Raw genomic sequence first — 11,864 nt, forward strand, 5'->3', positions numbered from 1 at the left:
GATGAAGATTTATAGCTTATGGATCGATCAATCTCCAACCAACTGACTAACTTAGCTTAATAAGGAAAGTTAGTTGAGACTTGGTAATCAATGTGTATATATAGAATCCAATTGTAAACAATATCTTTCATTGTGAAATTGAATAAAGAACTTGTTTTACCATCTTTGACATCTCGTCTCTCTCCTTTCTACTTGCATGAAGAGATTTCTTGTTTATCAAGAAATCTTCTAATTTCCTCAAACACTTTGCAAGAATTGATTCCTAACAATGTCATTACTTGTGCCATGTGTCAATGTCATGTTTGTTATGTGTTTGTGTTGGTGCTTCATGGATCACAAGAAAGTCAAATTATAGGCAGATTTAAGGGACAAAGTTAAACCGTGAGGTGAGCTTTTTTCATTGGATCAACTTCAAGGTTGGTACATAAGAGTAAGACTGATGAGTCCTGAATACATAGTTTTATAACAATATGTAAAACAATTGTTATCATTGTCTATCAAGGCCCAACACTAAGATTCATGAATTGAATATACCACAGAAAACGAACTGGTGGCATTTGGCAGACCAAAGAAACAAAAGGAGCACATACATGAAATCGCATAGCATTGAGTAATAATCATCATTTGAGATTAACTGGTATCAGGTTCAGTGTGTCTGAGATGAACAGCTTGTGGAAGAAGGTAGTATTTGATTTTGAGCTCTTCAAATATTCTCTTTACTTCCAGCACTAGTTCACTTTTCCGCCCGAGTCTCGTCGTAACATCTTGAAAGTTCATTGTGTGAGTAACATAAAGACTCATCTTAATCTTATTTACATTTTCAATCTCCCTCACAAACAAGCTGAAAATAGGATGCCAGTATTGTGGATTCCTCTCCAAATACCTAAATTTTTTTAAACAAAACATCAGAACCAAGATATGCATATAAATACTAAGATTACAGCAATATGAGTTGTTCCAAATTGGTGATAAAACTTCAGTAGCTTACCTCTTTACTTTTTCATTCAGAGCTCCAATTTTCTCTGCTGGTGTCGCAAAATCAACCGAAAACTCTACACCATCAGACATATTCGGGCTTCTGTAGTAATTGCTAATCGGTTTCATGGCGAGAACCGAGTTTGGATAATACAACTTTTCATTATTAAGTTTCAAGAATACCGTTGTCAATATATTCATTTCTTCAACCAATAGCTGCCAGATAATTTGAAAAGCATTAATATGCAAATCTCAAAACTAAAACTAAAACTTTGGCTGCTATAAATTACCTCGACACCATCTACAACACATCGATCACCTACGTCGTATGGATGCATTATAAACACAAAGATGATGGCTTCAAATATATTCTTGCATGTGTTTTTAAATATGAAAGATGCAACAACTAGCTGCGATGCAACGAATACAAGTACTTTTGTTGTTGCAATTTCCATAAGAAGAAGCCACACTAGTATGGTCAAAAGTACTACAACCACTGTCACAAGCTTGTTTAATTGTTTAACAGCTGTTTTCGTGTCGCTTAACGCGTGCGCGAGCGCTCTGCGTTCTTGATATACCTTCAACTGAAAAATAAAAACATTATAGTCCAAACAGAATTTTAATCCTTCATTATGATGACAATAAACTTTTAACAAACATATAGAATTTCTTACCACCCAATCTGTTAAAGATTTTCTGGTAATTAGCCCTGTCTCTGCCTGTGCCAGTAGAGGAAATACCCAAGGAACTTCTTCCTTAATCATGAATCTACGGAGTTCATTCTCGTCAATGTCCCTGTTCATAATGAGAGCACTTTTTAGTAGATAAACTCAAACTATTCAACTCAAACATACTCTTACAAGTAACAATGAACTCCTAAAGTAATAATGCGTATATTCTTACGTGCAACTTGGGGAAGCAGCGACATTTCTGAAAACATGATAGGCTGCAGCAGTTGCTTCCATCTCATTTGTAATTTCTTTATCAGTTTGTTTATTTTCTACGTCATAAAAAGTTTCATCTAGTGAACTAGAGATTGTTGACAGCCTTGAATTCATCACAGAATCTACCAAAATCTTCATGGTCCACGAGGAAACTTTCTCTTGCTTCATCTTGTGAAGCTTTGCCATATCAATAACCTCTTTCTTTGTGTCACCTTTATTGGTAATACTCCGGAAACTAAGATGGCTCAACCTCTGCGATCTCCCGATCTTCTCGGCCTCATCCAAAAGTGGAGGCCCCGAGAGTGTTTGCAGAACATATTGATGGAAGATTGATTCTTGAATTCGATCAAAGAAAGATTTCACATGGAAATTGGAAGCCAGAATCTTCAGCAACAATGTCTTTACGACCCACAAAAATGCTCCAATTAGAAGGGAAACAAGAGTCCATGTTACACCATCTAAAATCTTTTCAGCCAATTTAGATCGCTGGACCGCGTGATTGATGAAAAGCGTCCATGTGAGGAGAACCAAACCGATCCAAATGAAAACCTGGACACATTTCTTCATTCCATGGACAAAATAAAGCACCTTTTTCCTCAACAAAAAGTTCATTTCAATCAAGAAAACAACAATGTGCATGAACCATTTGGTAACTAACATGCCACAAAAGGTCACCATGACAAGCATCCACCACCTCCAAAGCCGCAAACTCCAAACATGTACCTTTCTCAGTTCCTCAACAGTCAAGCTAGCAAGCATGTTCCCCGCAAGCATCAAAAACACAAACAGCTCGATTGAAGTCCTAGTCGTTAGTCTCTTATGCTTGCCTTTACTGAACTCAACTTTCTTGTAAATGATTTCATCAAGATCCTCCTCACCAGCATGACTTGGAGATGCCCTCCAAGATGTTCTAGTAGTGAGAAAAGACCCGATCGAAACACTTCTATTAACCGACCCGGATTTGTAATTGGATGAATGTGAACCTTTATTGAATGAGCTCCTATGAGACGAACTAACAGCTAATTGTTCTTGCAGAACATTCTCTTCTAGAAACGCTCTATCAATAGGGTAAGGTTGTTCACCAAATCTTGACTTGGGTTTAGAATACACCGATCTTACAAAAGATTTTCTTCTAGTAAGGTTTGCATTTGTAGTGGGATATCTAGGGGGTTTATTAGGGCTTGGTGTGAACCTTATCTCAGGGGAAGCACAGTCAAAAGGTGGTGACTTGGAAGCAAGTTCATTTTCCAATTGAGGCATAGATTCCAACAGCTTCAACCCAAGATCATGATCATGATCAAAGTCATGACTCTCTCCACCCACATTTGGAATCCCCACCACGACTTCACCTTTCTTCTCCGTCATGCTTACTCCACCACCTTGATGCTTATTATTACCATCCATTCACAACCCTAAACATATAACAAAAACATAAACATCATAAGTTGATAAACTATCTAACTATATCATAAAAATCAAACCTTTGAGTAAGTAATGTAGAAGAGTTATGACTAGAAAAGAGAAATAAAACCTTAGTGTAAATGACAAAAGGTTGTAAGAGAAGTACTATGAGTGAAGTATCACAGTTTGGAGTGTGAATTTATTATAGAAGGTTTGGAATGTGATTTGGGTTAGGTGTAGTTGGATATAGAAACGTGGGTCAAACAAGAACGGCGATGCTTGGGTGTTAGACAGCCTCGTTGTGTGGCAAGAATCGTAGCAGAAAGGCAGAATCTTAGCATTTCAAGAAATATGGATTTATGCAACTTTTGGTTTTCGACAAAAGCTAATATTTAAAATATAGTAGTACAAATAAGTACGTGTAGTTTGTCCACAAAAGACTACTACGTAAGTTAAAATGTAAATAATGTCTTGATTTGTCCAAAAATATACACAAAATATTATCCCTCCCTCTCGAAAAGACACAACCTCATTCTGCCCATCAACCAATTATATATTGTTACCATGTGTTGTGGTTTTTATTATTATTATTATTATTATTATTATTATTATTATTATTATTATTATTATTATTATTATTATTATTATTATTATTATTATTAATTATTATTTTTATTTGTCTTCAATACTATAATAAAAATAGGAATATTTGATGCACATGTAAAACATACAAATGTTAAATTTCTAAGTGTTATCAAGAGTTTAGCCTTCCTTTTCACTCTTTTCTTTTGTTATTTCTTTTAAGAGTATTATATTTTATTACGGTTGTTTCATTGATTTGTTAAGGCACCACCATACCCTTGTAATTTTTTTCTTTTATATCAATTTTGTTTCATCGAAACTTTTGTCATAGAATGGACAAGTCTAAAGTAACGATTCCTATTACATTTACTCTCAATGACTCTAATTATAATCAATAGGCTGAAAAATGTGTGAATTCTTGAAAGGTTGGCAACTCTGGCGAGATGTGATAGGTGATAAAAAAAATATCCCACAATATGTGAAAATGAAGAATATAAGCTTATGATGATAAATTATAGGAATGTGATGACAAGAACCAATCATTCATTACTTCGTTTCACAATACATCAACTCTAAGTATCCAATTGCAATTTGGGTGATTTAAAACATTATAGTATTCTCTGATTTATGTCATCAATATCAATTGGTCAACCTTTTTATAAAATTTTAGCACAAATCGAAATAATGTGGAATCAGTTAGCCTCGTGTGAGACTTCTCTGAAAGATACAATTGACCTAAAAACATATTACATTCCTCGACATCGTATTTGGATTATTAAATTTTTTATGGCTCTCACCGATAATTATGAATCGGCCAGAGCATCTCAACTACACCAGAACCCTTTGCATACACTAGATAATGATCTTCCTTGTCTCAAGTTCGGAGAAATTTGAGTGGAACTTCTTCGTCAGTAAAATGATCTTACCTTCGTAGTTGCAAATACAACCACTAATTCTTGTTGGCTTTGTTGTAAGTTCGTGCATTCTTTCTCTAATTGTCCAATATAGAATGTAATAATTGTAAGAAAAATGGGTCATATTGCTTAAATTGTTGTTGATATTGAAAGACACCCTAACACTTGATTCAAAATTGTCTTACTCGTGCTTCGCGGTATGATCATAATCAGAATCAATTGTATCCCCACTCTTCCAAGTATGCACTTGAAACTTTTGTATCCCCACTCTTCCAAGTATGCACTTGCAACTTCTGCTGCCAATGATTTTACAGAATTCTCTTAATTTGCCTTCTCTGTTGTTGATCTTGAATCTCTCCTTAGACATCTTCTTCCTTCTAGCAACAATAATACTCTTGTCGTTTTTCTACCACATTAAGTTATTCTAAATGGTACTTAGATTATTTTTGTTGTAATCAAGTGACATATGCATATCACTTATTTTCTTCCCTATCTAAAAAAGGCATTACTCATTATATGTTAGATTAATATATATATTGATCATATGTTCCTGATAACAAAAGAACAACAAGATCAATAAAACAAAATACGGAAATAGAATTAGAGGTTTTACCTCCAGCCATTGTTGCAGTGTTGTGAGTGCACTGTCTTTGATTCTTCCAAGCTCTTGCTCTCTCAATATGGATGGTGTATTTCTTTTGCGATGAGAGAAAGCTTTGGGGACCAAAGACTATTTATAGGCTTGATTCTACCATCAAGAATTTAAAGTCATTAAAACTCATTACCACCCAATTAAATGGCCATATTACATTAAAACCAAAATAAATCATACCCTTTTCAGAACCAAAATCCCAAAACTATGGACCACATTAAATTGGTTTTTTTTATTATTAATACTTATTATAATAAAAATAAGAAACCGTTACATTCTCCCACTTGGTCCATAGAACTGATTATTGGCATAAATGAGTCATGGAAAACTTACTCAAGAAATAAATATGTGAATCATAGAGATAATCCCTCTTATAGCGAGTACTCTCATCTATGTATTACAACATGTCTATTTTCAAGTATATATCTGTAATGTGGTAACTAACTTGATGAATAAACCAATGTTTACTCTTGATCCAGATGTAACATATTTTCTCAAACTGATGTGCGCATGAAAATGAGAAAACATCACAATATAAGAGTTTTATTAATAAATTGTATGTATACAATCATAAGGAGGACCCAAGTCCCATGTTCTCTACATGATCCTTAAATTTTATTGGTGGCATGCCCTTAGTCAAAGGATCGGCGATCATTAAATCAGTACTAATGTGATTAATAACTACTATTTTATCTTTAACTCTTTCTCTAATGGCTAAATACTTTATGTCGATGTGCTTGCTTCGACTTCCACTTTTATTGTTCTTAGCCATAAAGGCAGCTGCTGAATTATCACAAAAAAATTTCAGAGGTTTAGAAACAGAATCCATGATTCTAAGCCCAAAAATAAAACTCTTAAGCCATACACCATGAGAAGTAGCCTCAAAACAGGAGACAAACTCGGCTTCCATAGTAGAAGTAGCAACCAAGGTTTGCTTAGTACTTCTACATGAAATAGCTCCATCAGCCATCATAAAAATATATCCTGATGTTGATTTGCGAGAATCAACACAACCAGCAAAGTCGAAGTCTGAATAGCCGATCACATCAAGCTTGTCCGTCTTCCTATATATTAGCATGTAATCTTTTGTTCCTTTAAGATATCTCAACACCTTCTTTGCAGCTTTCCAGTGATCCATACCTGGATTACTCTGATATCTTCCTAAAATTCCAACAGCAAATGCAATGTCGGGCCTTGTGCATATTTGAGCATACATAAGACTTCCAACAACAGAAGCATATGGAATGTTCTTCATTTGTTCCCGCTCAAAATCATTCTTAGGGCATTGATTCAAATTAAATCTATCTCCTTTGACAATGGGTGCAACACTTGGTGAACAATCTTTCATTCTAAATCTCTCTAAAACTTTATTGATGTAGGTTTCTTATGATAGACCCAAAATTCCTCGAAGTCTATCTCTATGGATCTTAATGCCAATTGTAATACCCCAAAATTTACCCTTCATTTTTCCTGGAAGCATGGGATTATAATTTACACTTCATTAGCATCATATTAGGTCATACTCATTGCATACTGTATTAGTGACATGGATATCAGTTTTTGATCGATCACTCCTTAACAGAAGGAGCCCACACAAAGCAAGATTGAGAATTGGACTTATTTTCTAAGTATACAAGTCTCAAGGGTCTCAGGGGGGTCCAAGTATCTTATTATGGTCCTCAGTTCATCAGTGAAGGATTCAAAGCTATTAGAGTGTTCATCTGGATTTAATCAGAAATTAAGGTTTCATGGCTACCTGCAACATGCAATGTTTGGTTGGAAGTAGAGGAGCTCATCCATGTCATGATTAGAGAGGCATCTTGGCCTAGGAAGATTCACAATTATCTTAGAAAGATCCATTGGCAATCAGTGCAATCAGTTCCTGATCATTTTGCCATAAAACTAGGGTTTGGTATAAAATCAGTTTATTTCTGATTCTTTGGGTGAAACTCTTTTCCATGGCCCTCCATATGTCCACAAGCGTCTACATATAAAAAATCAGCTCTTTATTTGAGCTAGAAGTGCTTCAATTGATCAATGGAATCGGGAATCAAACAGTTTGGAAAAAGTCAACTGTGGGGCCAGAAAAGTCAACTCCTGACATTTTGAGAGTGGAATCTCAAAATCCATGCCTAGGGGATCCTAAATGTGAAATTTGATCAAGGTTGGATCATGGATTCATCATTTAATCAGAAATTGGAAAAGTTACTTAATTTGGAAATGGTTGACTTTCCATTTAAGACAAGTTTTCATGATCGTTGCACTCATTTTAAGCCCATTTTTCATCAAGATAAAAGCTCCATTTGAACATTTCTCCAACATGAAAGTTATTCCTCTTGTTCCAAGCTTTCTAGAGATATAAAGTTTGCTCCATTTGGATTAGAATTGAGAACGTTATGCTTAGTCAAAGTGAGACATTTTTTTAGGACACTTAGAAAAATTTCTAAGTCCAAAATCTTCAAAATTTATCAAGACTTCTTGGCCAGTTTTCTTGCACTTCAAGGCATTATTTGAAAATACTTTCTTCACAACAATTGTACCTTGCCATGTCCTCTTTCACATCCTTTTGGAATCATCTCATTTGGATCCATGGTTTGAGAGATACATTCATTTAAAGTGGGCATCATGACTTGATTTTCTAGGCAGATTTTGGGTCTGACTGGCCCAATCAGATTTTCTAAGCATGCTGCACAAACCAGTCACGTTTTTTTTACCTCTTTTGGCCATGCATTGGACATCCATTCACTTAAGTTTGGCCCAAAATAACAACATTTTACACCTCACTTCACACTTTTATTCTTATGGATAAATCACTTATTAAAAAGCCCATGAGAACACCTAATCCACCCTATTTAAGAAGCTGAAACCCTAACCCTAAAAGGGCATTGGAATTTCGTGGCAAGGAGGAAAAGCTTCATCACATATCAGATTCCATTCCACTTCTATTTTCCATTAGGTAATCATCTCTTCCATAGCCATGTTTTGATATATCTACGCTTGCTTACCATGTTCATCACCATTAATCCTTCCATTTTCATATTTTTTTTTCTTATTTAAAATATTTTCTTCATCCATAAAATTGAATATTTTTTTTAATTATCCAATTTTTTTAAAAAAATTTCAAAAATAACTAAAATTTTAAAAAAAAAATTCAAAAATGGTCATTTTTGGCCCTAAAATACACCTAGGCGCCACCCTGGTTGGCGCCTACCCTTAAGGGTAGGGCAAGTCGCCACTAGGAGTGGCGCCTACCTTTAAAATGATTTTTTTATATATTTAATATGTTTTTTTTTAAATTAGTTTAAATTTATTAATTTATATTTATTATAAATTATAATAATTTATATAATTTACAAGATATATATATATATATATATATATATATATATATATATATATATATATATATATATATATATATATATATATATATATATATATATATATATATATATATATATATATATATATATATATATATATATATATAAAGTAATTAATAGTATTTATAAATTTTGGGAGAATTAGGGTTAATCATGTTAGGTAGGTATGACCTAATTCAAACCCTAATTCCCCCTAAGACTAATTAATCAAGTGCGACACTAATTAGGGTTAAGTACATTGGTGTACAACCTAGATCTTGTCCTATAAATAAAGTGTTATTTCCTTGCATTTTCTTCACCACTATTTCCTATCACTTTCTCTATCAAGTTGAGTTCATGGCATCCCCCAGACCGTCATCATGGGAGCGGACATCATCAAGGCGCCCGGATCCAGAACCAGTAATCTTAAAAAGGGACGGGCATGTTATTTTCTCGCCTGTGAAACCCCCAATGGAGATGAAATTTTGGAACATCCGTTCGTTGGACCAACTAAAAAGATCCTTGATGTCTTGGTTAGAGGGAGATTACCAACCTGGTGAAGTCATCAGAAGGATTCAGAGGCTTAGAAGAAGTATCTCATTTGAAATTGGAGAAACGGTATGTTCGTGGGTTGAAGTTGAAAGCGACATTGATTGCATCCAAATGATGCATGGATCAGACGACATAGTGTTAACTGTTGTAATTTCCTAGATTTTAAGGGTTGTTTGTGATGTTGTTTGTGTATTTGCTATTGTTGTAGTACTTGTTCTTGTTTTAGTACTTGTTCTTGTTCCAGTATTTGTTTTTGTTTTAGTAATTGTTGTTGTAATGTTAGATGTTTGTGTTTGTTGTTCCAATGTCATCTTCTATTTGGAATAAAAAGTAAACATTATTGATAAATAGCATTGGTACACAGAGTTATGAACTAATACAACTATGAAGTCGAAGTAGATCCACGATATGGACATTTGTTCTTATTATGCCCCAGTTGTCGACATATGTTACACTTCCTCTGCATTTTCTTTGCGACGTCCATTTCAGTTCTAATGCGCCTGCTGTTTGGGCGACCACTTTTATTCCGCCGCATCGATTCGTTGTGCCAAACAATTTCCCCATCATACTCTGGCCAATATGCCTCCAATGCTACCACCGGAAAGGGATTGTCGTATACATTGAGCAATGTTGCAACTTTGTAGATGGGAGACACTAGCGATAATGCATCGAAGTGGCTGTGTGAACACGCTGCAATGACATGGGAACAAGGCATACGATAGGCCTGAAATTGACCACAGTCGCACCAACGGTCTGGTATTAGGACCCTATACTCTTGTCTGGGCAGCCCTTGGTTGTGGTCAATTGTTTCCTTGACACTAAAAGTGTGGCCATGGCGGTCGAATTCCGTAACCCGATGGTTGCTGGCTTTGGCAGATTCCTGCCTCATAAACTTCATGCAGGCATCACTATATACTTGACTCGTCTGCAACACTTCATGCCAGCGCCTGCCTCTTGTTACGAACAACGTTGCCATCCGAAAATAGGTCGCACTCACCAATGCGGTTACCGGGAGGTTACGTATGCCCTTAAAGACGCCGTTCATTGATTCCACAAGATTTGTTGTCATGTGGCCCCACCTCACCCCATCGTCGTATGACCTAGTCCACTTTGCTCTGTCAATGTTATCGATCCACCTCCCTGCATCAGAATTTGCCAACACTATTTCACGGCGGTAGTATTGGAATCCAGGTTGGTTTAATGCATACCCCGCGTTTATCAAATTTTGCTTCAAGAAGTTATCCTTGAACTCCCACATAAAATTTTGAGCAATATGCCTGATGCAGTAGACATGGGTAGACGGGGGGTCATGTCAACCATTTGCTGGATTATTGTATGCACTGTCTATTGAAGCGTGCCTGTCAGAAATCACACAGATGCCAGCTTGTGGAGTCACGTGCGTTCGGAGATTCTTAAGGAAGAAACTCCAAGCAGCAGCCGTTTCTCCTTCTACCAATGCAAAGGCTATTGGGAAAATATTAGAATTTCCATCTTGTGCGACCGCCATCAGTAACGATCCTTTGTATTTCCCATACAGCCAAGTTCCATCGACCTGAATAAGCGGCTTGCAGAATGTGAAACCTATGATGCAGGGACGGAATGCCCAGAAAAGTCTATGGAATATTCCATTACCTTCTAGACAAGTTCCGTCGGGGGATTGTGCCGGCAAGGTCTCCATTATAGAAACCGTCCCAGGTGAATACAAATGTAGTGTAGCCAGGTAGCGCGGAAGTTGTTTGTATGATTCCTCCCAATTACCGTATACCAGTTCAATAGCCTTGGTTTTCGCTAACCAAGCCTTTCTGTACAACGATGTATATTTGAAAACAGCAACACAATGGGAGATAATGGTTTTGACCTTGAGTGACGGGTCAGCTTCAACAAGAGGTATTATGGAATGGCAGATCATATCATGGCTAAGTTTGCGATGATCCTGTGCCATGTTTGTGTTGACGCAAGTGTGAGGTTGAGAAATGTACCCTATCACCCACGCGTTATATTTCTTCTTGTACGATGCCATCAACCTAAACCCACACTCCGGATTTTTGCATAAAATAACGTATCTTTCCGGGTTTGATTTGTTAACATCGTAGTCAACACAATTTTTCAAGTGCCAATTTTTTATTGCTAACAGGCACTCTTCCTTGGTCCGAAATTGGTCACCCTTCTTTAACTCCTCATCAGACCTCATATATGGGTTGTAGAACATATCTGATGAGGGCTCATCCTCGCCCAAGTTAAGGGTTGTGTAGTGGGCAGACGGTGAGTACCGTTGCGATATCGGTATTTGTACTTGGTCTTCGTCTTCGGAATCACGGTTCACCAAGTCATCAACCACGTCTTTTGCATCATCAACGACATCGTCTTCAACGGGGTGTTCAACATCTTGTTCGTCATCAACCACAGGATCAATAACCTGTGACTGAATATTCTGAGTTGGTTGGAATTGTTCCAACACAATGTACAACACTAGATAGTCGTA

General features: G+C 36.2%; 1 protein-coding gene across 1 annotated transcript; it reads right to left on the reverse strand.

Moving 5' to 3' along the window:
* Positions 1 to 376: 376 nt before the first annotated feature.
* Positions 377 to 3,660, reverse strand: LOC127087880 (mechanosensitive ion channel protein 10). The gene is made up of 6 exons (XM_051028801.1): positions 3,451 to 3,660; positions 1,879 to 3,331; positions 1,650 to 1,770; positions 1,266 to 1,559; positions 989 to 1,191; positions 377 to 883 (listed from the first exon to the last, which is right to left on the reverse strand). Exons 2-6 carry the CDS (start codon positions 3,321 to 3,323, stop codon positions 631 to 633), a joined length of 2,316 nt encoding a protein of 771 aa, XP_050884758.1. The 5' UTR covers positions 3,324 to 3,331; positions 3,451 to 3,660; the 3' UTR covers positions 377 to 630.
* Positions 3,661 to 11,864: the final 8,204 nt, after the last annotated feature.

Source organism: Lathyrus oleraceus, chromosome 5 (genome assembly GCF_024323335.1).
Source record: "Lathyrus oleraceus cultivar Zhongwan6 chromosome 5, CAAS_Psat_ZW6_1.0, whole genome shotgun sequence".
Taxonomy (NCBI): Eukaryota; Viridiplantae; Streptophyta; class Magnoliopsida; order Fabales; family Fabaceae; genus Lathyrus; species Lathyrus oleraceus.

Excerpts from the sequence above, each read along its gene's own strand:
- LOC127087880 (XM_051028801.1), bottom strand. The coding sequence starts at position 3,323 with ATGGATGGTAATAATAAGCATCAAGGTGGTGGAGTAAGCATGACGGAG. Across the intron at positions 1,560-1,649 it reads AATCTTTAACAGATTGGGTG|TTGAAGGTATATCAAGAACG; the intron begins GTAAGAAATTCT and ends TTTATTTTTCAG. Across the intron at positions 884-988 it reads CTGAATGAAAAAGTAAAGAG|GTATTTGGAGAGGAATCCAC; the intron begins GTAAGCTACTGA and ends AAAAAAATTTAG.